This window comes from Mesitornis unicolor, unplaced genomic scaffold (assembly GCF_000695765.1).
Source record: "Mesitornis unicolor isolate BGI_N332 unplaced genomic scaffold, ASM69576v1 scaffold8036, whole genome shotgun sequence".
Taxonomy (NCBI): domain Eukaryota; kingdom Metazoa; phylum Chordata; class Aves; order Mesitornithiformes; family Mesitornithidae; genus Mesitornis; species Mesitornis unicolor.
Window position 1 is genome coordinate 41,882 of NW_010190203.1, and position 23,890 is coordinate 65,771.

Sequence of the window (23,890 nt, forward strand, 5' to 3'; positions counted from 1 at the left end):
AGGCTGACAATCTCGCTGTTGGTACCTGACACATGGCTTACATAGGTTTGAAAATGCCTCATGAATTAAATAATTACTTTCACCCACCAGTGAAACTTGTTCTTAGCAGTCTGATCAGGATGATGACCTCATGCTGGGACACAGTGGAGCAGTGTATTTTCTGGCTTAACACTGACGTGGAACATTTAGAATCACCTACAACGTTAATACTACGCATGGACGTTATTCCCCCCATTTCCTCCTCCCCCATCGACACCATCTGACTGGGAGGAAGACGGCCGAGAGTTCCTGGAACGGGGCTGGCCATTCAGTCCAAGCGGAGTTCCCAACCGATGACTCATTTGGGATGCTGTATCATCCGATTCCCACCGGTCCAACTCCTCTTGCACAAGCTGCTCCATTTGTTCCCTGTGGATTTCACTGTCACGACCCAGTCTTTCATCCTAAACAGATTAGCAGACACAAGCTGGAAGCACAGCTTCTAAACTGCAGCCTAAGCAAAACCCTATACAAATATGAGAAATACTTATACCACTCAAATACTTCCATAGATTAGTGAAGAAACACAGCTACTTCAGCAAATTGTTTTCTTTCCAGTGATGTTACACCCAGCTTGTCACCTTCACCTATGAAAGCACAATTTGTACTACAGATTCTAATATTTAAATCCACCTCCAGAAATGTAAAATATACTGAGGAGAGGACACCTACAAGGAAGCCCTAGCTCAAGAATCAGCAGAATTATTGTCTGAAACAACAGTAACATTCAAAACATCATGTCTGTGACAGGGTAGATGCAAGTCTGACCTACATAGCTCACCAAGACAGTCCATCTTGCCCACCCCTCAACAGCCCTGTTCCAGCTGTTCTTGCCCCATCAGGAAGCTGACAGGTTTTAGCATCCACATAAATAACGCGTTTGTCCTACTGGCTGCTTCCAAAAGGCTCTCAAGAAAAAGAAGGTGGGAGGGGAGGCGATAGAAGCCAGATAACTCTGGTGACCAACGTGACCTGCTTCCACACAATCCCAGAAGTACCATGGGAGAAGGGCAGACTGCACAGGCCTGCACTGGATCCCCCTGACTCTAACAGACCATAAAAAGCTTTGTATGGATCCCAGCAAATATCAAGGGATGAACGAGCTGCTTCAGCAACTACCGAATAGCACTTACTGTCCAGTTCAGCGGTTTAAATGGCATTCTGTTGCCTCAGTTTGTCACAGGCCTGACATAAGATGGGCTGTCATATCTGAAACTTGCATCACATCGCTCCAGTAACACGAAACTGAAGTCACTTGGCCACTGCCAGAGCATTAGCCTCCTTTGTACCATCACTCCCTCAATCCTCCCAAACGAAGCAGTAGAAAGAAGTAGTGCTAACAATAAGTAAGCCATGCAGGCTGTGGCCAAACAGGAGAGAGTAGGGGTTTCTTACCTCTGTCACTCCATCCAACAGTCTTCCCAACACATCTCTCCTTTTCAGTTTGGCTCTCTCCATCGCTTCAAGCTTCACAATAACTGCATCAATCTTGGAGACGATACTGCCAATAGAATGCTCCATGCGATCGACCCGCCTCATGAGTCTGAGGGCAAGACATGTGAGCTTCAGTGACTCTGACATTTCTGAGTTAGTTAGCTAGTTAGTGCTAGCATGTCAACACACAGTGAGTGGATGAGACAGCATTTTAATTCAAGCATGGATCTGACTTTCCACAAATAAGTCCTACTGTCCAGAAAGGGAAGAAGTACAAAAGAGCAGGAAGATAACACAGGAGTAAAGCAGACAGGGAAAAAGTACATCTTCCACTCTGTTTTCCCTGCTTTTAGGGCACTGTCATAATCAGAATTTGTTAGTTCTAGTTACTAAAATTCTTCATTCAGCTAGCATTGCTATAATTAATATGGAGATCTATCATGCTAGACAAAATACACAATCACGTAAAATTAACTTAATCTTATTAAAAACAACAGCTGAAGTTCTCACTGAATCTACAACAACCTCAAGGTTTTACTACTAGGAAAAAACAGAAGTCTTCTGGCATTGTTGTAGCATGACTCTTTTCTGTCTTTACAATGGCCAGGTTTTAAGAGGGGGGTTTTGTGGGTTTTTTGGTCTTGGTTTGGTTTTGGTTTTCTTACTGATTCTCAAGAGCCCCTCTAAAGTATTTCCAATTCAGGTATTACCTGAAAGCTACTAAAAGGAGTGACTTAAGCACCTTGACTTTTCTGAATAATTTGATTAATATTCAGAGTTATAGGTGAGACTACTAAATAAATGAAAGAAAAAAACTCACAAGGAAAAAACCTGCCACCATGCAGATTCACCCCCCCCTAAGAAGGATAAACTTACACTTGGAACTCTTCATAGGAAACCCCACTAGAGCTGCTGCCCCTCCTCCTGGAACTGTGTCCACTGTCTTCATCCTCATCCTCCTCGGAGTCATCCAAGCTCCGGGGGAAGCTGCGGCTGCTCAGAGGACGTGGTAGAGAGCTCCTATCCAGGTCCAGATCCTCCTTCACGAAAACACAAGCCACAGATAGAGAAGATGTAGAGACTTTCACCTGTACACAGGTAATGGGGCTGTCAAGGCCAAAGACCTGTCCTCCATCAGCTCCCCCTTGCCTTTTTACAGTTCTGCTCAGCCAGCCAGGGATGAGAGCAAATGCAAAGGGAAACAAGAGGATTCTTCTGGAGCAGTAAACCAGTGCGAGAAGAATGGCACATGACACTGGTGGCATAAGCCTCGTAACACTGAGCTCACCTTCTCTTTCTCCAGGTCATCTCTCATCTGCTGATGTTCATGCTCTGTCAATTCCTGATCCCCATCCTGGTCATATTTGGTAAATATTGCTTCAATCTCTGCATCCGTGTGCCCCTTCCTGAAAAGGCAGTAAAAACAGTTCCCTTACTTTCCATTTTTCAGATGCTGAATGAACTTCAAGTATTAGAAAAACACTTCACTCCGAACAAACTTTCATTCCCAAGCCAAAGGCACAACTGAACCCAGTAATGCATATCAATTCACAACACTGATAATAACAAAAAACTCAGCCCTCGTCTTTCATTAGTTAATAGCACAAATCTCCCCCAAACTGCAACCTGCTCCTTCACAGTCTTCCCTTTTATACCTCCTTGATTTGTTTCCTTATCTTGGACTCCTGTGTGTTCACAAATTCCTGCAGTGGCTCTGATAGAGACATTACTGTTTCCTCAAAGGCCTTGGATCTATGCTTCCTTAGACCCTTTCTTCCCCACAGCGCAGCAACTCGAGGAGGCTGAGCCCCAGAATGCCAAATCCTTCCTCCAGTGTGGGACGCTGCCCCACTGCAGCCACAACAGCCATAACGCTGAGTCCAGAGGCCAGAGCTCAGCAAACCTACTCAGCTAAGACTTCTCTTCCAACACAAACTGACTATTCTTCTCTTGCTCCTCTCTCTTCCCCAGTCTCATGCCACAGTTAGAATTTTCCTTTCTGCAATGCCTGCAGATCCATATGAAAAGATTGTCTGTTTGTTTATACAGGCCTCCCACCAGCCACAGAAAAAGCACACGCTTTGCTACCCAGTAACCAAAAGGAAAGTACTTTGCTGCACTGTCTTTATTTACATTAGCATACCCTTGCCACATCATAGAAGCCAGAGAAACTCGCATCTAAGACTTAATATCATATGTCTCTGGAAATACTATTTAATGTAAGAAGTAACAGCTTCCTTACCCTTTTAGATCTTGTCGGAGTTCATCAAAATTTAGTTTTCCTCCACCTTGCCTCAGACTTTCTGAAATGTCATCAACAGTAGTTTTCTTCAATTTAAGTTTGATCATGGCTTTGTTGTAGCCCTAAAAGTGAAATTTCATCTTTTACTTTTTATGAAATGTTAACACTTGATTTCTAAAGATTTTTTGATTACAAAAATCCGTTAGTGTACACTATCATTCAGTGTGTTCCACAAGCCCTGCAAGAATCTGTCTTTTCATCCGGTTTACCCATATTTTATTTCAGCATATAAATGGACAACATAGAAATACCTTTGCAGTTCGAGGTAAGGCTTTCATCATTCAATTTGTACTGTAGGTCTGTAGGAATGGAGTATTTTGTCCCAGTAAGACACTTTGGCAGTTACCAACACTTTAGTAACCGTCTTAAATAATGCTCACAAACCAGGTACAGCTCTCTGTGGTCATTCTGCTTATCTCTCATTCCTCAGTTGTTGTGATGACTTTAAAAAAAAAGTCCTCATCCCAGCAAAGTATCACTTTTCATTTTTCTCCGCACCGCATCCATGCCAGAAGACACATACATGGCCCTTTACTACAAGAAAGACATTAAGATGCTGGAGCATGTCCAAAGACAGGCAACAAAGCTGGTGAAGGGTCCAGAGCACAAGTCTTATTAGGACTGAGGGAACTGGGCTTGTTTAGTCTGGAGAAAAGGAGGCTGAGGGGAGACCTTATTGCCCTCTACAACTACCTGAAAGGAGGTTGTAGCTAAGTGGGTGTCAGTCTCTTCTCCCAAGTAACAAGCATAATGGAAATGGCCTCAAGTTGCACTAAGGGAGGTTTAGATTGGATATTAGGAAATTTTTTTTCACCTAATGGGTTGTCAAGCACTGGAACAGGCTGCCCAGGAAGGTGGTGGAGTCACCATCCCTGTAGGTACTTAAAAGCTGTGTGGATGTGGCACCTGGGGACATGGTTTAGTGGTGGACTTGGCAGTGCTGGTTAACTGTTGGACTCAATGATCTTGGAGGTCTTTTCTGACCCAAGTGATTCTATGATTCTAAGTTTTTACTAAACTGGGATTTAGGTGAAGCTCTCAACTCTATTCCACAAGTTCACTGGCAGCCATCCATGGGAGCTCCCAACACATTATCCAAGACTCACCTCATTTTATTGCCTGAAACGAAGTTATTCTGAATTCTGTGACCAAAGCAAATAGCAGTTTAACTTCCTCAGTTCAGTATTTCTCTATGTACCTAGACAGACAAATCCCTATGTTGTATTCATCAGGGTGATCATGCGATGCAAAGTCTCAGATGACTAAAATACATTGTGATGGAAAGTTTTCATTAATTTAATTTACACTCAGCTCAGATTCATTTAACCAAGATGCTGCTACCAGCTCTACTTTGTACGGTTTATACAGTGTTTTATGTAGTAAGTTCAGGTGTGAGAAATGAGATGTCAAACAAACAAAAATGTTATTTTTACCTTTCTGATAAGGTCAGACAGTTCCATTTCTGCCGTCTGTTGTGCCATATCTGATTTGACTTCAGAGTACGTATCATTGATAATGGCCAAAAACATGTTCTGTTCATGAGAGAAATGAAAAAGCCCACTTAAAAAATTTCAACAAGTCCAAGCCCTACTGCTCCCATGACCTTCATGTGCAGATCTATATATGAATTTCTTTTTAAAGGGCCAGGAGAAAATGGCGCATTGTTTAAAAAGCACTGACATCAAAAGCTCAAGATATTGAAATATGATGTACTGCATTACAACAACTTTTAATCAAGACTGCTAGTTATTAACATAACTAGAGAATTACTTTCTGGGAGGGTTCACACCTACACACAGCAGTGGCAATAAACCATGTTCTACCTGCAAGGTCAAACTTAAAAAAATAACAACTGTGAATTAAGCTAGGCAACACAGCTGGCAACAAAAATGCCTGAGAAATCCAGCTAACTATTTATCCTTCATTCAAACACAAGGTTCTTATCTAGTTACAGCTCTGCTTGTATTTCAGACTAAAGTTAAAACCAAAAACGCTTAAGAACAAACGCTTGGCATGTAAGCCATCAACTCTGAGAAGAGTTCGGTTGCTTGTTAAAACAAAAGAGAAAAAATTGGTCTCATTAACCCTGGTCCAAGCACATAATTTACTTGAGCTATGCTGTCATTACTGAAAGGATCCTGCAGAACGCGGAGTAAATGTGACTGAACTGTGAGGTGGACATTCAAGTCCAGAAATAATTACTCAATTTACTGGCACGCTCAATGTACCATGCTCATGCACAAAAGTAGTGTCAACCACTATTACCTCGTGGACTTCAAAAAATGCTGTAGGAGAACAATCTTCCAGTGCTGTATCTTTATGCATTCTTGCCCAACACCAAAGAAGTAAGAGATAACTTCACTACTGTCTATTTTCCTTTCAGCCACCCAACATTAAGAGTTGATGATTCCTGCCTATTTTCCCTACCTTAGTTTCCAGGTCTCAGACTGGTCTCAAGGAGCTTGCAACATTTCACTCCAGCCAAATTACAGGATGTGCAGATATTAATTAATAGCACACAAATTATAGTGAGTATTTTGGATAACCTGCTGTGCCTTCACACCCCAGTGCTATTCTGTCACCCCTTCGGAAAAAACATTTCTTTCCCCTGCCAGACACTGTCCTCTGCTCCTCTGGATATTGTGCAGTGCTTCAAAGGAAATGTTAAATTCGCTTCATGTGCTTCTTTGGACAATGACCCACATGTTATTTTCTGACTGATGTTCCACTGCACATGTAAGACTCTGATTCCTTACTAGTGAATAGCCAAGATGAAATCTTCTCCCATCTCCCACAAATAATATCTGAGTGTCATTTCTCCTCATCTCAAAGAATAATAAAAAGCCTCACTAAGTACAAGCATCACTAAATAACTTTAAAAGTTATAACAATACAGAACTACTGTACTCTTTTAAGGTTAATAAAATCCTGCTTCAATGCTTGCCACCTTGCAGATCACCAAAAGACACAGTTTCGGGAATAATTTGAGGATTTCTTGCTCACATAACAGCTTCTATTTGGTGATATCATCAGAAACAAGATTACTATATATTAATGCTGGTACCAAACTAACTGAAAACTACATCCGAGTACAAGATACTGGGGCTCTTCATTTACATTGAAAAAATAAAAATAAAAAAAATGAATTGACTTGGTCTCCTAGGTTTCTGAGAGAGACGCCTCCTCCCTCCACTTCTTGTTGTATCAATTATTAGTAAGAATGTAATGTGAATTCAGTACTAGTATTAACAAAGAGTACACAAACGATGAGCACTCACTCACAATGTCCTCACTAAAATTATGAATCATGCCTACATGCTGCCTCTCAGATAAGTTGAGCTTCTTATAGTACTGTTTGTCAGACACTGTATAGGTAATTGCACCAGGAAGGTGAGAAAGACAGGGCCAAATTTTGCCCTGCAGAAGGAAGAAGGGATCGAAGAGAGGCCTTTGCAGGCAAACCTGAATATTTGAAAGCTGCTGCACTGCTGCTGAATTGGCTCTTCTAGCAGACAAGCTGTGTGCTGCATGCACAAAGTAGGCTGTTGAAAACATAGCCAGCCACTCATTAGAGCAGTTTAAAAACTAACAGCCCATAGGGAACATTACAGCTACTTTTCACCAACAAAGGGGTTGCTATGTATGCCAGCCAGGCAAAATTCAGATTTTAGAAAAAAATTTAAAAAAAAAAATTAAAAAATTTGGAGCTCTGCATGGCAAAGACAACAAACATACAATGCAAATCTATTTTAAATGAAGAAAAAAAATGAAAGAGTGTAGTGTCTGGCCATGTAACAGTCAGACCTCCATGTGGACTGCACACTCACCATGATAAAAAAAAAAACTGAAGTAGCAGTAGGAATCAAAGAACAAGAGACATAAAAATGGTGATTTACATAAAAAGTGCCACCTACCCACCCCGCATAAATAAAAGTGTACATACCAAAAGAATGAAGAACATAAAGAACACAAATGTAGTGAAATAAATTGGTCCCAAAATTCGATTAGCTTCTTCAACCTCTGTGAAGTTGAAGTCTCCCAAAATGATGCGCAACTGAGTAAATCTTAAAAAAACAAAACACATCCAGGAATTGAGAAAAAAAAAACCACTTGTGGAGTTGTGCTAGAATTCTCTATTTTATCTTAACGGCCTGACTGATGGGCAGCAGAGAGGTCTGCACTACTGTAATACTTTCTTGGGCACTGCAATAGTCAATTCCTTAAGCCCATCTCTAGGTATAACCAAGCTTGCAGATGCCACAAAGACAGAACAAACCTAGGGACACTTCTGACTTTTGATCAGAACTGATAACAGGGGCAACAGAAAACCAAATATTACCACTATGAAGCTTTAAGATGCACTCCTGTTCCTCTCCTATCACTTCTACCGCTCACATACATACAACCCCAACCCTCTCCCTCAAAATTTATCTGTACGGTGCCAAGGCTGAAAGAGGCTTGGCATCATCACTGTATTTCAAGTTTTTCTGTTTTTCTGCAAGAAACTTCTTGCAATGGTCTGCTCCAATATAAGGGGGCAGGAGAAAATCAGTAACTGAACAAACTGATAATCACCTCAGAATCTGGTTATGTTGTACCAAATCAGTAAAGGAAAAACTTCCATACTAAGATCTCTCCTAGACTCCAGCAGATACTTACACATTTGGCTATCTAAGATGGACCCCATTTGTGAGTCAATCAACTACACACACTATCAGTAACACAGCATTACTATGCAAAGTTTCAGGAAGCATTACAAATGTAAGCATACAGTCATACAGCTGTTTTGTCTAGGAATGTGGCCAATTGTTATAAAAACCATGTCACTTCCACTAACCAAAAACTGCCACTTTTAGGTGACTCATCTAACTGTGGTATATTTTTAACCTCACAGCAAAGACAGCTTTTAAATTAAAAATATTATCAAAAGCTGTATTTGCTACTGAGCTACATCAACAGTGATATGTCTTACCTGTTTCTATATATGTAGTAGGATTTGTTTGGTTTCTGATAAGGCAACCAAATCCATTTACCAACATACTGAGACATTCTTTGCATTTTTTATTCTTGTACTTACATGCAGTCCTGAAAAGTGCTGAAGTCATCAATTTGAGTGCCAAAGACAAGATAGGCCAACTGAGCATATGCTAAGAAAATAATAAAAAACATAATAGCAAAGCCAATGATATCTTTGACACAGCGAGATATGGTAGTGGATAACTGACTCATCATTCTGTTGAAGTTAACAAATTTGAAAAGCTGTTAAAAGAAAAAAAAACAAAACACAACAACTATAGACAAGGAAGACAGGAATTTCTTAACACTACTACACTCCAGCCTTTTACACATGAGACATCTTACTGAATTTGACTGGAGACAAATTCAGTTAATTTACACGTAGAAATAACATCACTTCCTAAAAACACTAAGCTTTGAGATCTGAAGAAAATTCTGTGAGAATGCCAAATTTCTGTTTGGGTGTGGAGTTTTGTTTATTTGTTTTTTCACACTTCTATTTGGCACTTTGGCTTCAGAGCAGTGTTACTGAAACACTTCCAAAAGCCTGGTTTCTAATTTTTATCTTCAGTGAAGATGTTAGCTATTAAGTAGTAAAATGTGAGAAAAGACAATCTCACAGCTGACCTTGCCTTGAGCAAACAGCTGGCCTAGAAATTTCCCAAGGTCCTGTCAAACCTCCATTATTCTGTTACTCTGCAGTTCACCATTATTTTTTTACAACGTGCCACTTTATTTCCAAATCATGATGCAAAAATTAGATGCAACTTTGTCTTATGAAACAGTAAGAGATTAGCTAAATTACTTGATAACTTAAGTATGAATTTGGAGTGTCAGAGTAGTAATTCACATATCATTGGTCTTACTCAGTTTATTAACATATCATTACTCAGTTTATTAACTAAATGTTCCTCTGCAACTTTTTTCATACAGAAAATGAGTATGAATGTGAAAAGAAGTATCACTAGAAAGGATGCAGTAAAACAGAGAAATTAAGTTTAACTAAAGCAGCATATCTAGTTTTCAAATGAACTGGACTAGCTTCACCAAACCTCCTAACAATTCAGTAGCTTTGAACAGATAAAATGGGCGGTTAAACCAGGCTAGGAAAAAGCAATACCCAGTAAGAACTACTGACTTGTAAATTCAGGAACAATAAAAACATTTATTTATGTGTCTGCTGTGACAAAGCACTAGCACTGAATACATCTGCTAGACTTAAACAAGGGCTGACCAAACCTGTGGCAAAATTATAACCTTGCTTTTAATTTGCAAGAAGTCACTTCTGTGCTCTCACTTTCTAGCATGACCAATTTTAGGAGAAACACAAGTAAACCTCAAATAAATGTATTACATGAAACTCAAATTACTGCTTACATTCTAATGTTAGTAAAAGGATGTGTGTCTTGGAGTTACCTTAATCCAGACAAAAAATACAGTGACTGCAGCAATATTGTTGAATTGCATTTGCCAATATGCCAAGGGTTCAAAATTGGGAAACGAGTTCTGATCTTCCAGCAGCTTCTTCAGAAGCATATCAACAGTTGATGTCCTATAGATGCTAATTGCTATAGCAACCATAGAGAGCTGAGTACAAAAGAAACATACAAAAGGTGATTAGGATTTTATAAGAACTTGTTTCAGCCACTTTTGTTACATAAAGGTATGAGGAACTTCACGTTATTTATGGCACTACCATAATGTGAGCTTTAAGTAAAAGCAAAATTATTCTTTTCAAGGTGTCCTGACTACAGAGCTTAACTTTCAAATGCGAAAATAAATGCTAGGGCTTGTACAGAACCTAGAATAAACCACAGATGCGAGCTTCCCACAGTTCTTCAGGGTTAACCCCTCCAGTCAATGATCATTTTAGTGCTTAGGGCCAGGCAGCTGCAGGGACTGGAGGGCCCCAGGTTTCACCAACTCAGGAGTAATTTAACAGCCCAGTGGCTACTGTTTGAGATAGGATCCAAACTAGAATTTCTAGACAGATCAGGAAATGCATTTCAAAACAAAACCATTATAGTACTAAACTACAAACAGCCTGGGAGTAAGAAGATTTCTAAATCTTTTCCTTGCCACAGCTGCAGAATAAGATGACAGTGAAGCCCAGCGGGCTCAGAAAATGAAGGTGACACAGAGGAGGAAATGTAAGGAAAGATGACAATTCAAAAAGAAACAAGTGAAGAAGAGTAAATAGGAGAAAGCCAGCAATAACCGAAAAGGTACTAGAGTCTCTCCAGAGTACAGACTGACCAGTACTGCCCACAGCAAGACACAGCAGAAAACCTGTAGTTTTATCATATAGGTAAGCTTCTCGCTTTGACCTCTGCAAACATGCTTTTTGTTAGTGTAAGTGAACACTTCACCATGTATACAGAGTTATAAAGTACATAATTCTGAATTTAAACAATCTTCCTCAGACAAGGTATAAACAGAATTTCACCCTTTGTGTGAACTCAATTTTACACTTGCACTTGAATACACTTCACTGACTGTAACAGCAAAGCATCTTATTTCCCTCCTCAGTTAAGTATAACAAAGAGTATGCAGTTCATGTAAACATCCTCCTAAATGGTGTTTCATTTACAAAGCACTGTGATACAAGTGTGATTTCCCTAGATTATACAGATACTACCTTCATGACTTAAACATTTGATTTGTCCAAGCCTGAAGATACAAAATAAGTGTGAAACTGGAACTGGCTTTGTATACTTTCTGTAAACAGAGCTTGATATAAATCCAGAGATTATTTACTATGTAGCTTTAAATTCAAAGTTCAGACTTTCTGCTACACCAAAATTACTGATGTGCAACACTGTCTACTTAACCAAGAAAACAGCCCTGACATCTGCTTGCACTCCACAATTTTGAGACACTTCTTCGAACTTGGTATTTGCTGGTAAGTATTGTGATACCACATTAAATCTCTTTGTGGTTCAAATTATTATTCAAATCCTGGTCCCATACCCTCCCAATGCAAATCACTACTTTAAAGCAGATTGTTTTCTTACTTTAAAGCCATTGCAATAATCTGTATCAGATATGTGGAAGACAAATGAGGGGGAGTTTGTTATCTCCCATAATGGCTGTGCCTTTACAGATAAAAATTGTGAAAAAAGTATACTGGACAAATACTCTAAATCTTTCACCAAGACACAGAAGTTGAAACCACCAAAGACAGAACAAGCAAGTCTGCAAAACACACCAACATCACAACACAGACTAAAACTGTCTTATTCAGACTGAATAGTCCATTAGTCTGTATTTATCCTTCCTAATGAAGGCCCTATCCCTTAAATGCACAACATGAATACTGAGTCATTAACACCTCCCACAAAGTGCATTCAGAAAGCAATTTTAGCTTTATTATAAAGATTACGTACCACAATAATAAGAATATCAAGGCAATTCCAAAGACTTCTGAAGTAGTGCAGTCTATGAATGTGAATTTCTAAGATCTCTTCCACCATGTAATAAAGAACAAAGAGACAAAATGCCATTTCGCAGGCTGCCAGGAAAAAATCAGAAGTGGAGATGTAGTGAATCAGCCTCACTGGCTGAAACTGCCAAGATGTAACAAGGCCTCCAGTCGCTGGAAACTCCACTAACAACCTGCATTTTTAAAAGGCAAAGAAAAAAATTCCATTTACACAGTGTTGATGAAAAGCACTACTAAAAGATATATGGTTTTATTTACACAATTAATGAAAACAAATAATGGAAACAGGCAAAAGCCCATATACAATTTGGAGAAGACACTACATTAAACACAAGGTGTAAACCTGAGCGCACTCAGTTTTGACTAAAATCCGAAGCATTTCAGAAACAGTGAGAAAACAGAGACAGAAAACCCTGTCCTTGTCTGCATCTGTTTCATGCTATCTAAAGACTGATGTTGTATATCCACCTATTTACTTTAATAAGCCAACAATTAGAGAAGTCGTCTGCAAACTGTTGTGGCATCAGGAAAGACACAACTGTCTCTAGATGATGAGTGCAACCACCATGTAGAGTCCCACTTGGACAGGAATGCATGCTGCTTCAGTGGCCTGTCTCCTTGATACAAAACATATGCTTACCCATGTCCTCAAAACAAGGCAATCACAAGAAAATCCCAGATTTACAACCTACACTGTGCAATTTGAAGACTGTCATGGTTCTGTTCATACCTGACAACACAGAATAGGTTGATGTTTGCATTGTATACCGAGAAATCAATGAAAGCTGCTCTGGTCCCCCTGTTCAGCCACAGGTTCTTCTTAAGGCTGGCAATCTGCACAGCTGTCACTTCTCTGGTCCTTGAGAGGTCCTGGTAATAACCAGCCCCACTGTATGTGGCAATCAAGCCCCAGTGGCTGCTCCCATTCAAATCCTTCTCACTGGTGTATGTCCAACTAGTTCAGAAGTAAGTGAAACAGAGCACGTTAGCCTTTACACCTTCAACTTAAAATTAACAAAGCAAGATACCAACAAAATCTGACCAAAACCCCACACCTATCAGGTACTTAAAGCAGCTTTCATTTCAGAGATACTTGTGGAAATTTTTGATGCTTGTATCCCGGAGAAAGAGCTTACAAAGTTATTTTCACTAACATAAAATTAAGGTAGAAAGACAAGTACATTAATTGTGAGAAGAGAACACAACTATCCACACACACAGAATTTTTGTCCACAGGGAAACAAAGAAAATTGGCATTTACATAGTTACGTTCTACCTCCAAAACCCTTTACAGTCCCACTCGCACATTGTCCTCCAAGAAAGGCAGTGCTATTCTCATCTTTTAGCCAAGGAAGACAACTTGGTGAAACCAGTGCAGTAACACAACCTGGAATTACACCACCAGTGCTCATGAGCTGCAGTGCTGCACTCAGACCACAACGTGTCTCCCATGCACAACAGCTACCAAAGGCACTATGACAGCACTTAGCCAGATTCAGAGCACTGTCCACTCCAAATTCAGTAAGGTTTCACCCCAAGCAGAAGTGGCAGCTGCTCTGGATTTACCTGTCTTTAGACAGAACATACAGCAAATGCACAGTTGCCTCTGTCAAATGATTTATCACGTAACTCAGCATCACCCAGGTCAGAAAAAAACCCCAAATATGTGTGTCTACATACGCTGTTCCATTTCGAAGCCCAAAAGGAGCAGTATCTTCATTAGCTACAGAATAGACATCATAGCAGTCTTTGATTTCATCCTTCAAATCTTCAGGTATTGCGCAGGAACCATTTCTCACTTTTAGCTGCCGAATGCGAGGCACTCCTAGGAGCAGGTTCTCATAATAAATGAAGCTTTTGTTTTCTGCCATGGTTTTGTTGTTGTACCACACCTCCCAGTAAAGACCATCCAGCAAAGGGCCTTCTGTGAACTAGGGAGGAAGACAGAATTTTAATTTGCATGTTGCCAGCACTGTTTTTACAGATCTTCATTCTGTGGATATGTTAGAACTGCAGTTGATAATTTTTCTGACATTAAGGCAAAGGCCTTACTGTTACCTGTCCTCCAAAGACACTCCCCAACCATTCTGCACCCTGCTCCACTAGCATTATCTCGGTTCTAAATGTTCACATATCAAAACCCTACTTTGTTCCACAGCTTTGATGCTGTGCACAAAGATCTTCAGGCACAACCCCCACCACATTAGAAAAAAGAACCTGCAGGTTAAATTTAAAGGCCATGACAGGACAAGCAAATCACAGCAACAGAGAAAAAACTGGCTTAAGATTACCTTCCAGAAGTCGTCCATTGTGGACAAAGTTTTGAAATCAGTTTTCTCCATTTTCGATACAGGTGTTTCCAGGAAGAGCTGTGACATAACCCTTGTGTAATAGTACATATTGGAACTCACTGTCCCATAAGTCACTGCAGAAGATTTGGTGAGGGGGAGAGAAGAAAAATAAGGAGAGAAAAAAAAAGCAGATAATGATGGTCAATCCAAGTACAGGGCACTGTGAATGACACTGACTACCTATGGTTAGACAACAAACTCCACACAAGATGTGCAGCGCTTCTCAGAAAATCTACCCACAGAAAATAAACGATTGTGTGTTATTACTTTTCCTCACACTGGGCCAAGCATTTGGCTAGGGACCCCAGAGCATGAATTATAAAATGACATAGAAAGCCAAGATGGCTTGAGAGTAGTGTTTGGCACTGATACGGCTACTGCCTACAAACACGTAAAAGCATTTTATGGCTAAAACTCAGAGAAGCCTGAACGATTAAGTCTATGCTGAACAATCTCCATCAGTTTTGATAATTCTATAAAAATATTTTATCACAGGAAAGAAAGTTCTTTAGCAACTAGAGAAAAATTACTATTTTTAATAGTCTTCTGCTGCAGCACATGGAACGTGTCACATGATTGTGCAATAACTGGATTCTCTCTAAATACAGGCTCTGAAAAATACAAGAGTACAAGAAACACCAATAGCATTTAGCCTGCACTGGAAAGCTCCCTCCTAGTGCATGCCAAATCACAGACTAGCTTGTCCCACAGTTATCACTGAAGTGTAAAACTAAAAAAGACAGTACTTAAAAAGACATTAATGAATCAGCAACACCTGTACGTATTTAATAACACTATACTTTTCCTTTATTCTGTTACCAAAAAAACCTTTTCCTATAGCAAAACAAACTGTGAAAAAGCCTGTGGTCAAACTTTTCCCTCTGAAACCAATTTCACTTTATTTTAATTCAAGTCCTTCACTCTGCTGGTGGTACAGCATACCAGCCGTGAGCAATCTTGCACTACTTTGTCCGTAAACATGCACTAAGCATTCTTAAATGACTCAGGAAGGAAAAAACATGTTTGCAGTACACCACCAAAGCAGCTGTGTCAACAGTATAAAGTTTGGGGGTTTGGAGTTTTTCAGTAATTCTACTCAGGACAAGCAAGACAGACTTGTTTTTGGAGCCAGTCTACCAATGTAGTTTTACATTTTCATTTCCACTCCAAGGTTCTCTCTCACAAAAAAAATACAAACATCACTTTGTCCTATTACAACTGATCATAAACGACAACTTAAGTGTCACAGACATTTCAGGCATATAGAACAGAACTGTCCACACTAAAAATTGGGGGCCTGAAACACATCAGCTTTCCAAAGAAATACTAACTTGATACATAGAGATTTTGTTGTTATTCTTCCTAGTAACCAAATAAAACATCTATTTCATAACTCCTTTGTAAGTTTTATTTTACATTGTCTTGCTAATTTTTATGCAAATATATGAATTTATCTTGCTTTAACTATTGACATTAAAAAATCCTAGAAATCTTGAAATAGAGTTGCATAAAGACTTCAAGTTCCCAAGGCCAGAAAAAAAGACTGCTCTCAGAACTGTTACATTACACCAGCCACAACTGTTCACAGCGCTGTGTGAGGCCTCTGATAAACATCTTGTACTATCTGTGCTCCAGCATCACTAAGGTTCTTCACCCTGAGTAAAGAACAGCTAACTCAGTTCAGGCTTGTTTCTTAAACTCCATTTGGGTCCAGGAATATTGTTGTACATGAGGCTGGAGATACATCAAGCTCCTCACTTCTGTGCTAAGTCTGTATTAAGTAGAACTTGCCAATGTTTTCTCCACTGCTGATTCTACAGCACCCAAAGCAGTCATCTACTTAAAATAAAAAAAAAATTAAAAAATAATAATAATTTTTAAAAAAGAGTAGGCTGAATGTTACTCTGTTCTGTGTTCTCCAGTGTTACGGTACTTCCTATGATATCATAAATAACAAAACAAATGACACACTTAAATCATGGAAGTCTCCAGCCGTGATCCATATGCACTCCAGTATATATAGGCTGCAGATGCACTTACAGCATATAGCATCCTGCAAACACAGATTATCAGGTATTTCTAAGTAGCCAGCATTATCTCTGCCTTTCCAGCTACTATCAAGGACTTCTATTCTTAGAATGATCTGCACATACGCTTGGTGATAAATTTCAAATTCACAGATTCAGTTTAACTTTCTGTCCTAGATGACTAACTCCTACTTTTCACATTTAACATTTCTGTTAAAGAAAGCATACATTAGTGCTACGTAAAAACATGCTTCCTAAAAAAAGGAGTAAATACATTAGCATCCTGCTTAAAGACTGAAAACCTGTTAAGGCACAGAAAGCAACAATCCAAGTGCAGAAACAAGAGAAAGGTTTAACTCCAAATATTTGCCTCCATACCTGTCCATTAATTCTCCCTCATCACTAAAACAACCTTAATTCTGGAATCACAGGTAGCAAGCAGACAGTACAGAACTGGATGCATTAAGGCTGAATGGTACTTACGGACACACAAGACCACAAGGAAAATCATGTACGTAACCAACTCCCGTAAAACACTTTTCAGATATCGCTCTCTGCTGGTGTTGCTTTCTTCCATGAGTCTTGTCCCCCACAGTCCTTAAAAGGAGAACATACATAATTATATACACAAATGCCTGATACAAGATACACAAATGACATAATTAATCAAGTAGTTTTGAAAGCTTAACCCATGTCATGTCTGCTACAGGTTCTTCTATGGATTCTAAATTGCTCTAAGTTCAAGCAAAAACAACTTCTTTGGGTCATCTTTCCATAGGTTGAACAGGGCCCAAGGCAGTATTAGCTATTCATGAGACAACATAATAATTTACTAACAGCTCAGCAGAATACTAACAGAATCTGCTGAAGATTGTGACAGCCAGAAGTGCTGTCACTTAAAACCAGATTGCATGAAAACAGAAAAGTATGCAAAGACACTTACAGATAGCCATCGTTCAAGAAATACAGTGCAGTGGTTTGTTTTGGTTTTGGTTTGTTTTTAAATACAAAAAGCATTGTTAGACGAATGGAAATGCACAGTCCATACTGAATTTTTTTAGTAGTCTTAACTAACTTGCTACCTGAAAGGACAATATGTCAGTCAAACATATTTTTAAAGAAAAGGGGGTCACCTTCCCCTCCCAAACAGGCAAGGCACGTCTAACACAGACATGGCACAGATTTGGGTGAGTATTTCCACATTATTTCTTTCCCTGCAAACAAAGAGTTATCACTGAAACACCAGTAGCGGCCTAAATGAGCAACTACTGTCCTACGGTCAAACTGGGCAACTGCACTAGCTGAACTACTTCCACCAGTCACCAGCTTCATGATACTGCACCTGACACTCTCAGGAAGAGACTGTAAGAGAAGTTATTGAGCTTTGGTGATGCTTTCCAAAAGGGTAACAGAAAAGCAAAATTATCTTTTAAATGGAGTCACTGAAAGAAACAACCATCTGAGAACAGAAAACGGCTGGTAACTACCATATTGACCTCCTGTGCCTAATGCAGAACGGAAAAAAAGCTGGAAACAGCTGCTGATACTTAGTCCAGAACTGCTACCTTCAAGGATCTTCTCTTCATTTAAGCCTAAATAAACCAAAGTGATCCAATCTCTCTGTTTACAGTGAGAGAGAAAGCATTTAAAAACAAAAACTCAGTCTTACAGAACAGTGCCAGACTTCTACCCTTTTCCTCTTCAGGTATTTTAAATGGTCAGCCTTTTAAAACATCCTTTATGTTCCCAGTAGATGAAAATTAAGTAACCCTGAACTCCCTAGGAAAAACTCTTGGATCCAACAAACATACCACAGTAATCTGAAGTCAAATGGAACAGCAACAAATGGTAGCCAAAAAACCTTACAAAGATGACAACGAAGTGAGAGCTGTTGCTTTGCAGCCCGTGCTACAAGACTAAAACAGATGAAGGGTTAATCTGCCTGCTGCAGAAATTCGTTGGCTAACGAAGACACCGGCATAAGGAAGCTCTTCCCTCTACCTGCAAATACAAGGTTTAGTCAGAAAAAAAATAACCTGTCAGATGTTTTTAGAAGCCTTTCAGCTACCACAATTTAAAATTGTGACCTAACCACAAAGTCAACTAGGAAACTTCTCTAGCATAGGCACACCAAGCAATAACAGTCTTAGCATTAATCTCTGTTCACACTCCTTAATTAGTTAATTCTAACCTTTCCTACTGTCAGCCCCCAAAATAAGAGAGCTTTTTCAAAGCTGTTCTTTAAGGCTAAGTCTGAAAACTTACAGATAGAGACTGCAGGTTTACTACACATAATGCCAGATCCTCACCATTAGGTCATTCTTGAAGACAGACAAAAGAACATTTCCAGAGTTGCTAATAATAAAGAACTGAACAAATTCAGCCTCTAATACAGCACTACGTTGCACTAGCAACCTTCATAATAAAGGCAGGAAAACATTACAGAAGAGAGGAAGAAAAGACTGGAACAGCCAGGAAGCCGAGCTGGCGAGAGAGCCGAGTCTGGGCTGTCAGCACATTACTAACCAATAAGAAATGTGGCAAGCAGACAGGCTGCAAGCTCACATTCTGTCATATGAGAATAATGTGAGGAGTCAGCAAGGAACAGAAAGTTAAGTGTGAAGGAAAAAACAAACAAAAAACCTCAAAAAATTCACCCAAAAAACCAGCACTAGAGATAACACAACGATCTTTCTGTTAAATGAAGTCTGGATTTTCCCGTCAGCTTGAAGCTTTCATTCTGAAGTTTTCAGAAGATACATACATTCAGAAGATACATACTTTCCCTCATTAAAATATTGGTTTAGACGCATCAAGAATAGTGGCAGCAAGTGGTGCTGGATTTAAGTTGACACTTACTGCAAGCACCAAACCCATTTCCCTTCTAGCTTTGATGAATAATTTTCAGTTTATTCCTTATATGACTTTGCTATTCATCAACTTTTTGACAGAATCTATGTATTCTTTCATGTATCAAACAAATGTGCAAATAACACTTCTCTCATACTCATTCTGTAGCCCAAGCAGCTTGCCTAAAAAGTATACCAAGTAAGAGAGTTGCCAAAAAATAATGATCAAATGCAATTAAAAAAAAAAGATGAAATTTCATCTTACAATAAAAATCCCAGCTTGTCAAGTAACACAGGAAATTAAAATATTTCTGTTTACATACATATAAAATGTTATATATATATACACATGTAAAATATATACATATAATGCATGTGTACCTACATGCATGTACCTACATAATCATAAAGTCAAGTTTATAAGGTATAGAATGCACAGAAAGTATTCTAAATGTATGTAAAAGTTTTAAGTTCTGAAAGCACTCAAGCCAAGATACACATCGCTAACTAATCTGCTTACACAGAAATTCAGATTCTGGGGAAGGAAACTGAATCCCAGGCAAAGATGCTTTGTCTCAACACAACAACAAAACGCAGTCTCACAACACTTAGTTCACACTCCTTAATAAGGTAGAATCAGAGCCTGCACCAGTTCAACTCAATAAAAACGTCGTGATACATTCTTCGTGAATGTATCAATTAATGAGTGACTGGAAATGACATCTGATGCTCCCACTTAACAATAACCAAGAAAACCTTTCAAGAAACACCCCACATACACTCCTTAGTATTGATGCATGAGAGGACACAGTAGCACGGGGTGACCAAGTGCAGCTTTCAGATTACCTTTCCAGTCTGGCTCTGGAAATGGATCTTGCTCTTAACCCCTCAAAACATTTGACGACCTTCTCCTTAACAGAGTTGAACAGTCATCCTCTACTTACCCCACAGGCACTGGGATGTTTGCTGAAAAGGTCTGCAAAACTAGAGGAACTAAAGATATTTCACAAAGACTCATGTTAGAATTTGAAAAGAATCCACAAAGAGAAGAACCTAAAATACAGATAGTCTGAAGCAGTTTGGTTTCTATCCACTTTGTAACTCTTATTATTCTCCCTGATGGTTGTAATTACCAAAATCCCATTACCTGAAATCCTCTGCGCAAGTGTTTTTATTTCACAACTGACAGCAAGAAAAGCGTAAGTGGTCATTCAATGTCACTCAGTTGAGGAGTGGCACCTTGTTTAGCCACGTGTAAGGGTCCAGAAAACATGCTGATATCTCAAACATTCGCCTAAGGTGCTAATGTGAAGGGTAAGGCTTGTGGGTGTTGGATGCAGGATGGCAAGGATGGAGGCTGGGCACTGCGCTGATCCTGTGCAGATAAGCACCTAAAGAAAGGCAAGAGTTGATCATCTTGTCACCTGGCAGACTGGCACTGAACCATCTGTGTGACACCTGGAGTGAGGAGGCGTCATAGCCCGATGCTACTCTGGTAGACAAGATAAGCAGACCACATTTGGTTCCCTCTGTACTCAACTACCTTTTTACACAAGAAGTCAAGAATCCTGCACCTAGAAGAAATTAAATCAAGACAGAAAAGACTTGCCCCTCCACACCTGTAAAGAGCATGAGTGCTAATTTACATGGAAAGCAAGGACTAATTTGCATGAGAAGCGAGAAACTCGACTAAGAGGAGAGGGCTAGCTGTCTATAAAAATGGAAAAGATCACTGTATAGGTGGTGGCCCCAGAGGCTGGACAGCCAGTCCATCCCATTGGCAGGACCAATGCTGGAACCAGGACTGGTGATCTTTCTGTCCTCCTCTCTTTTCTACTTTCTCTCCTTCCCTTTAAGTAAAGCAAGGCTCCCACTGTCGCTTGTTGCCAGCTATTAAGAAAAACTACTGTTGTTTGTCCCTACTGTATCCTACCACTTATCATTGTCAGATATTAAGCAGATTATTGTGGGAAAAGCTACTGCCATTTGATCTGTCACTAATTTGTTGTTGGTTGTTGAGCAAAGCTGGTAGGCATGGTATTGGTGATTGGAACTGTTCAATAAGCGCTTTGATCAGGAACACTGAGACTTGTCTCACCACTGTTCGACCCACTGGGTATTTGTGGATTGGCATCACTTGTCTCCCTCTTAGAGCGGGAAGTGACACCATGTTAACGCTATCGCTTTTGGTATCAAAAGGATTAATCGTTTGTGTTGAATTCTGTTTAGTGAAACAGAATTTCATTAAATAAACCTATGCTAACTTTCCTTTAGCCATCTCGAAATGAAACTGAGTTTGCCATTTTCCAGTCTTCAAAGATCCTCATGGTTATCCATGAAATGTCAAAAGAACTACTGAGTGCTCTTTCCAGTATTAAAACCTCAGTGATGCTTCAAGTGCCCTACAATAATTTCAGGCTTGAAATCAGCCCTTCCGCTATGTAGCCTGCAGCGATTGCACTCTCCAGAGGTTAGTTACCTCTGCAGCAGGCAAGCATAGTACCCTAGAATACCTCCACAGCACATAAGTGCCATTTACTGTGCCTGTGAATTAATGGCAACAATACTCTCATGAAAGAGCCAGAAAAGGATCTGTCTACTACAGTAACTTTAGCTACACTTGCCTATGAACACAAAACGTACACAGGTCAGAAATCAACAGAAACTGTGGATAGTAACCACAGGGCTAAATCCACTTCAAACATTCCAAGGATATGAAACCAAGTCTTTCCACTTTACAGCTAAAAACAGAATACTACCAGCACACACTGACTATCTTAAAAAGCAAGAGGCAGCTTCATTCACAGCTATTACTGAAAATATTTCTTTTTGTTTTCTTGCACTGCAAGAACATGTAACTTTACACCATTCTCCAAACAGTGCACAATTAATAGGCTCACACTCAGTAGTGTACGGAGAACCACAGCAGTCAAAAGGATGCAATATGTTATGACAAAGGTGGTCCTCACCTTTTAGCCTGAAAACAGAAATTAAAAGTTCAAGCTACGGATACACCTTTGAAGACTCCAAAAAGAGCAGTGTCAGTTCCTGCATAACACATAACTGATATTTTTTTTCCCTGGCCATTCTGGCCTCTTGTTATGAAGTGACTTACTTCACTGAACAGCTTCCCCATAAAACCTTCTGCAAAGATTAACATGCTTTTTTCCATAATCTCTGCAGGACTTGGCATCCAAGTAAAACATTGCAATGATCAATGGGGATTTATTTATGTGCAAAACAGCTGAAGTCAGAGAAACCACCACAGCAAATGATTTCTGAATGCACATGAAAATAAAAGTGAAGATATACAGGACATACAATAGCCTAATTTACAAGTTCCTACTTAAAAACACATTTGTTTAGACATCACTGCTGTCACAGTACTATCATTTCAGAAAATTCATCTTTTAGAAGAAACAACCTTATTTTCTGAATATAGTTTACTTTATAAGCTTTATAAAGATTTTGTCTGAAACTTAAAAAAAACCTATGTTAAAAATTCTCACAATTTTAAGCGGTTGAAGCTTCTCTGAAAAAGAAGTGGGGTTTCTCACTTGTGGTCCCATAGCCTTGAATACAAAGAACTCCTCAACTACCATTTTCTCTGCTGTGTCAAACCAACCCTGCACAGGGCCAGCTTGGCAGAGCTAATGCAGTAAGTGCAGAAGGACACTCCAAACACTCGTTTGATGTGCTCCTGTTTATGCGTCAAACTATGTCCGTGGTCACCAGCTGTGCGTTAACAGGCACCTGAACAGTGGAAGGCAACTCCAAGGCACAGCACAATATTGAAAAAAAGCAAAACTAATAAAACACCCTCCAAACAACCCCATTTTAAGCACAAATTGCCACTTTCCTACAGCAGAGGATGCTGAAAGACAAGTTTTCTGCTCCAATTCTCCCAAAGACCTGGTGCTGAGTCAGGAAAGCCACACATCTCTGAAAACTACTCAGGAGAGCCTCTTGCACTGAAAGTAGCCAGGACTCAGACCTGGGGGGCAGAGACCTCTATGCTCCGGAGGAAAGAGAGAGGCGTGCACGCATTTGTGTGTGCTGGTAGGCATAACCAGAGATCAAGATATGGATGTGCATGAAGAGGTGGGGACACGGACAGAGGCAAGCACGGACAGACAGGAGATGGGAAAAGAACACGGGCAGAGGAAAAAGAGGATAGGCAACAAAGGGACGGGTGGAAAAAAAAGGCAAAAGAGACTACAGAGAAACTCATAAACACTCCTCGGCGGCAGTCTACAGGAAACCCGGCTGAGTCTTAGAAGCCGAGAAACACCCGGCGGTCCGTTGCGGCGGTGGGGCCAGGGCAGAGGGGAGAGAAGCGGGCGGGGGGGCAGAGACTCTCACCTCGCAGACGCCGCGCCAGGCGCTTGGCCCAGGCTGCTCGGTAGGGCGCGGCACCGTCGGGCGGCACC

At 40.0% G+C, this 23,890-nt stretch overlaps 1 protein-coding gene across 1 annotated transcript; it reads right to left on the reverse strand.

Moving 5' to 3' along the window:
- Positions 1-209: 209 nt before the first annotated feature.
- On the reverse strand, positions 210-23,886 carry PKD2 (polycystic kidney disease 2 (autosomal dominant); the record flags this gene model as incomplete). The annotated part of the gene is made up of 15 exons (XM_010186328.1): positions 210-443; positions 1,435-1,582; positions 2,350-2,513; positions 2,762-2,879; positions 3,716-3,837; positions 5,209-5,307; positions 7,719-7,839; positions 8,853-9,034; positions 10,208-10,378; positions 12,178-12,406; positions 12,964-13,188; positions 13,914-14,164; positions 14,525-14,658; positions 17,095-17,208; positions 23,823-23,886. Coding segments are annotated over 15 exons (2,376 nt in total), but the record flags the coding sequence as incomplete, so codon positions are not given.
- Positions 23,887-23,890: the final 4 nt, after the last annotated feature.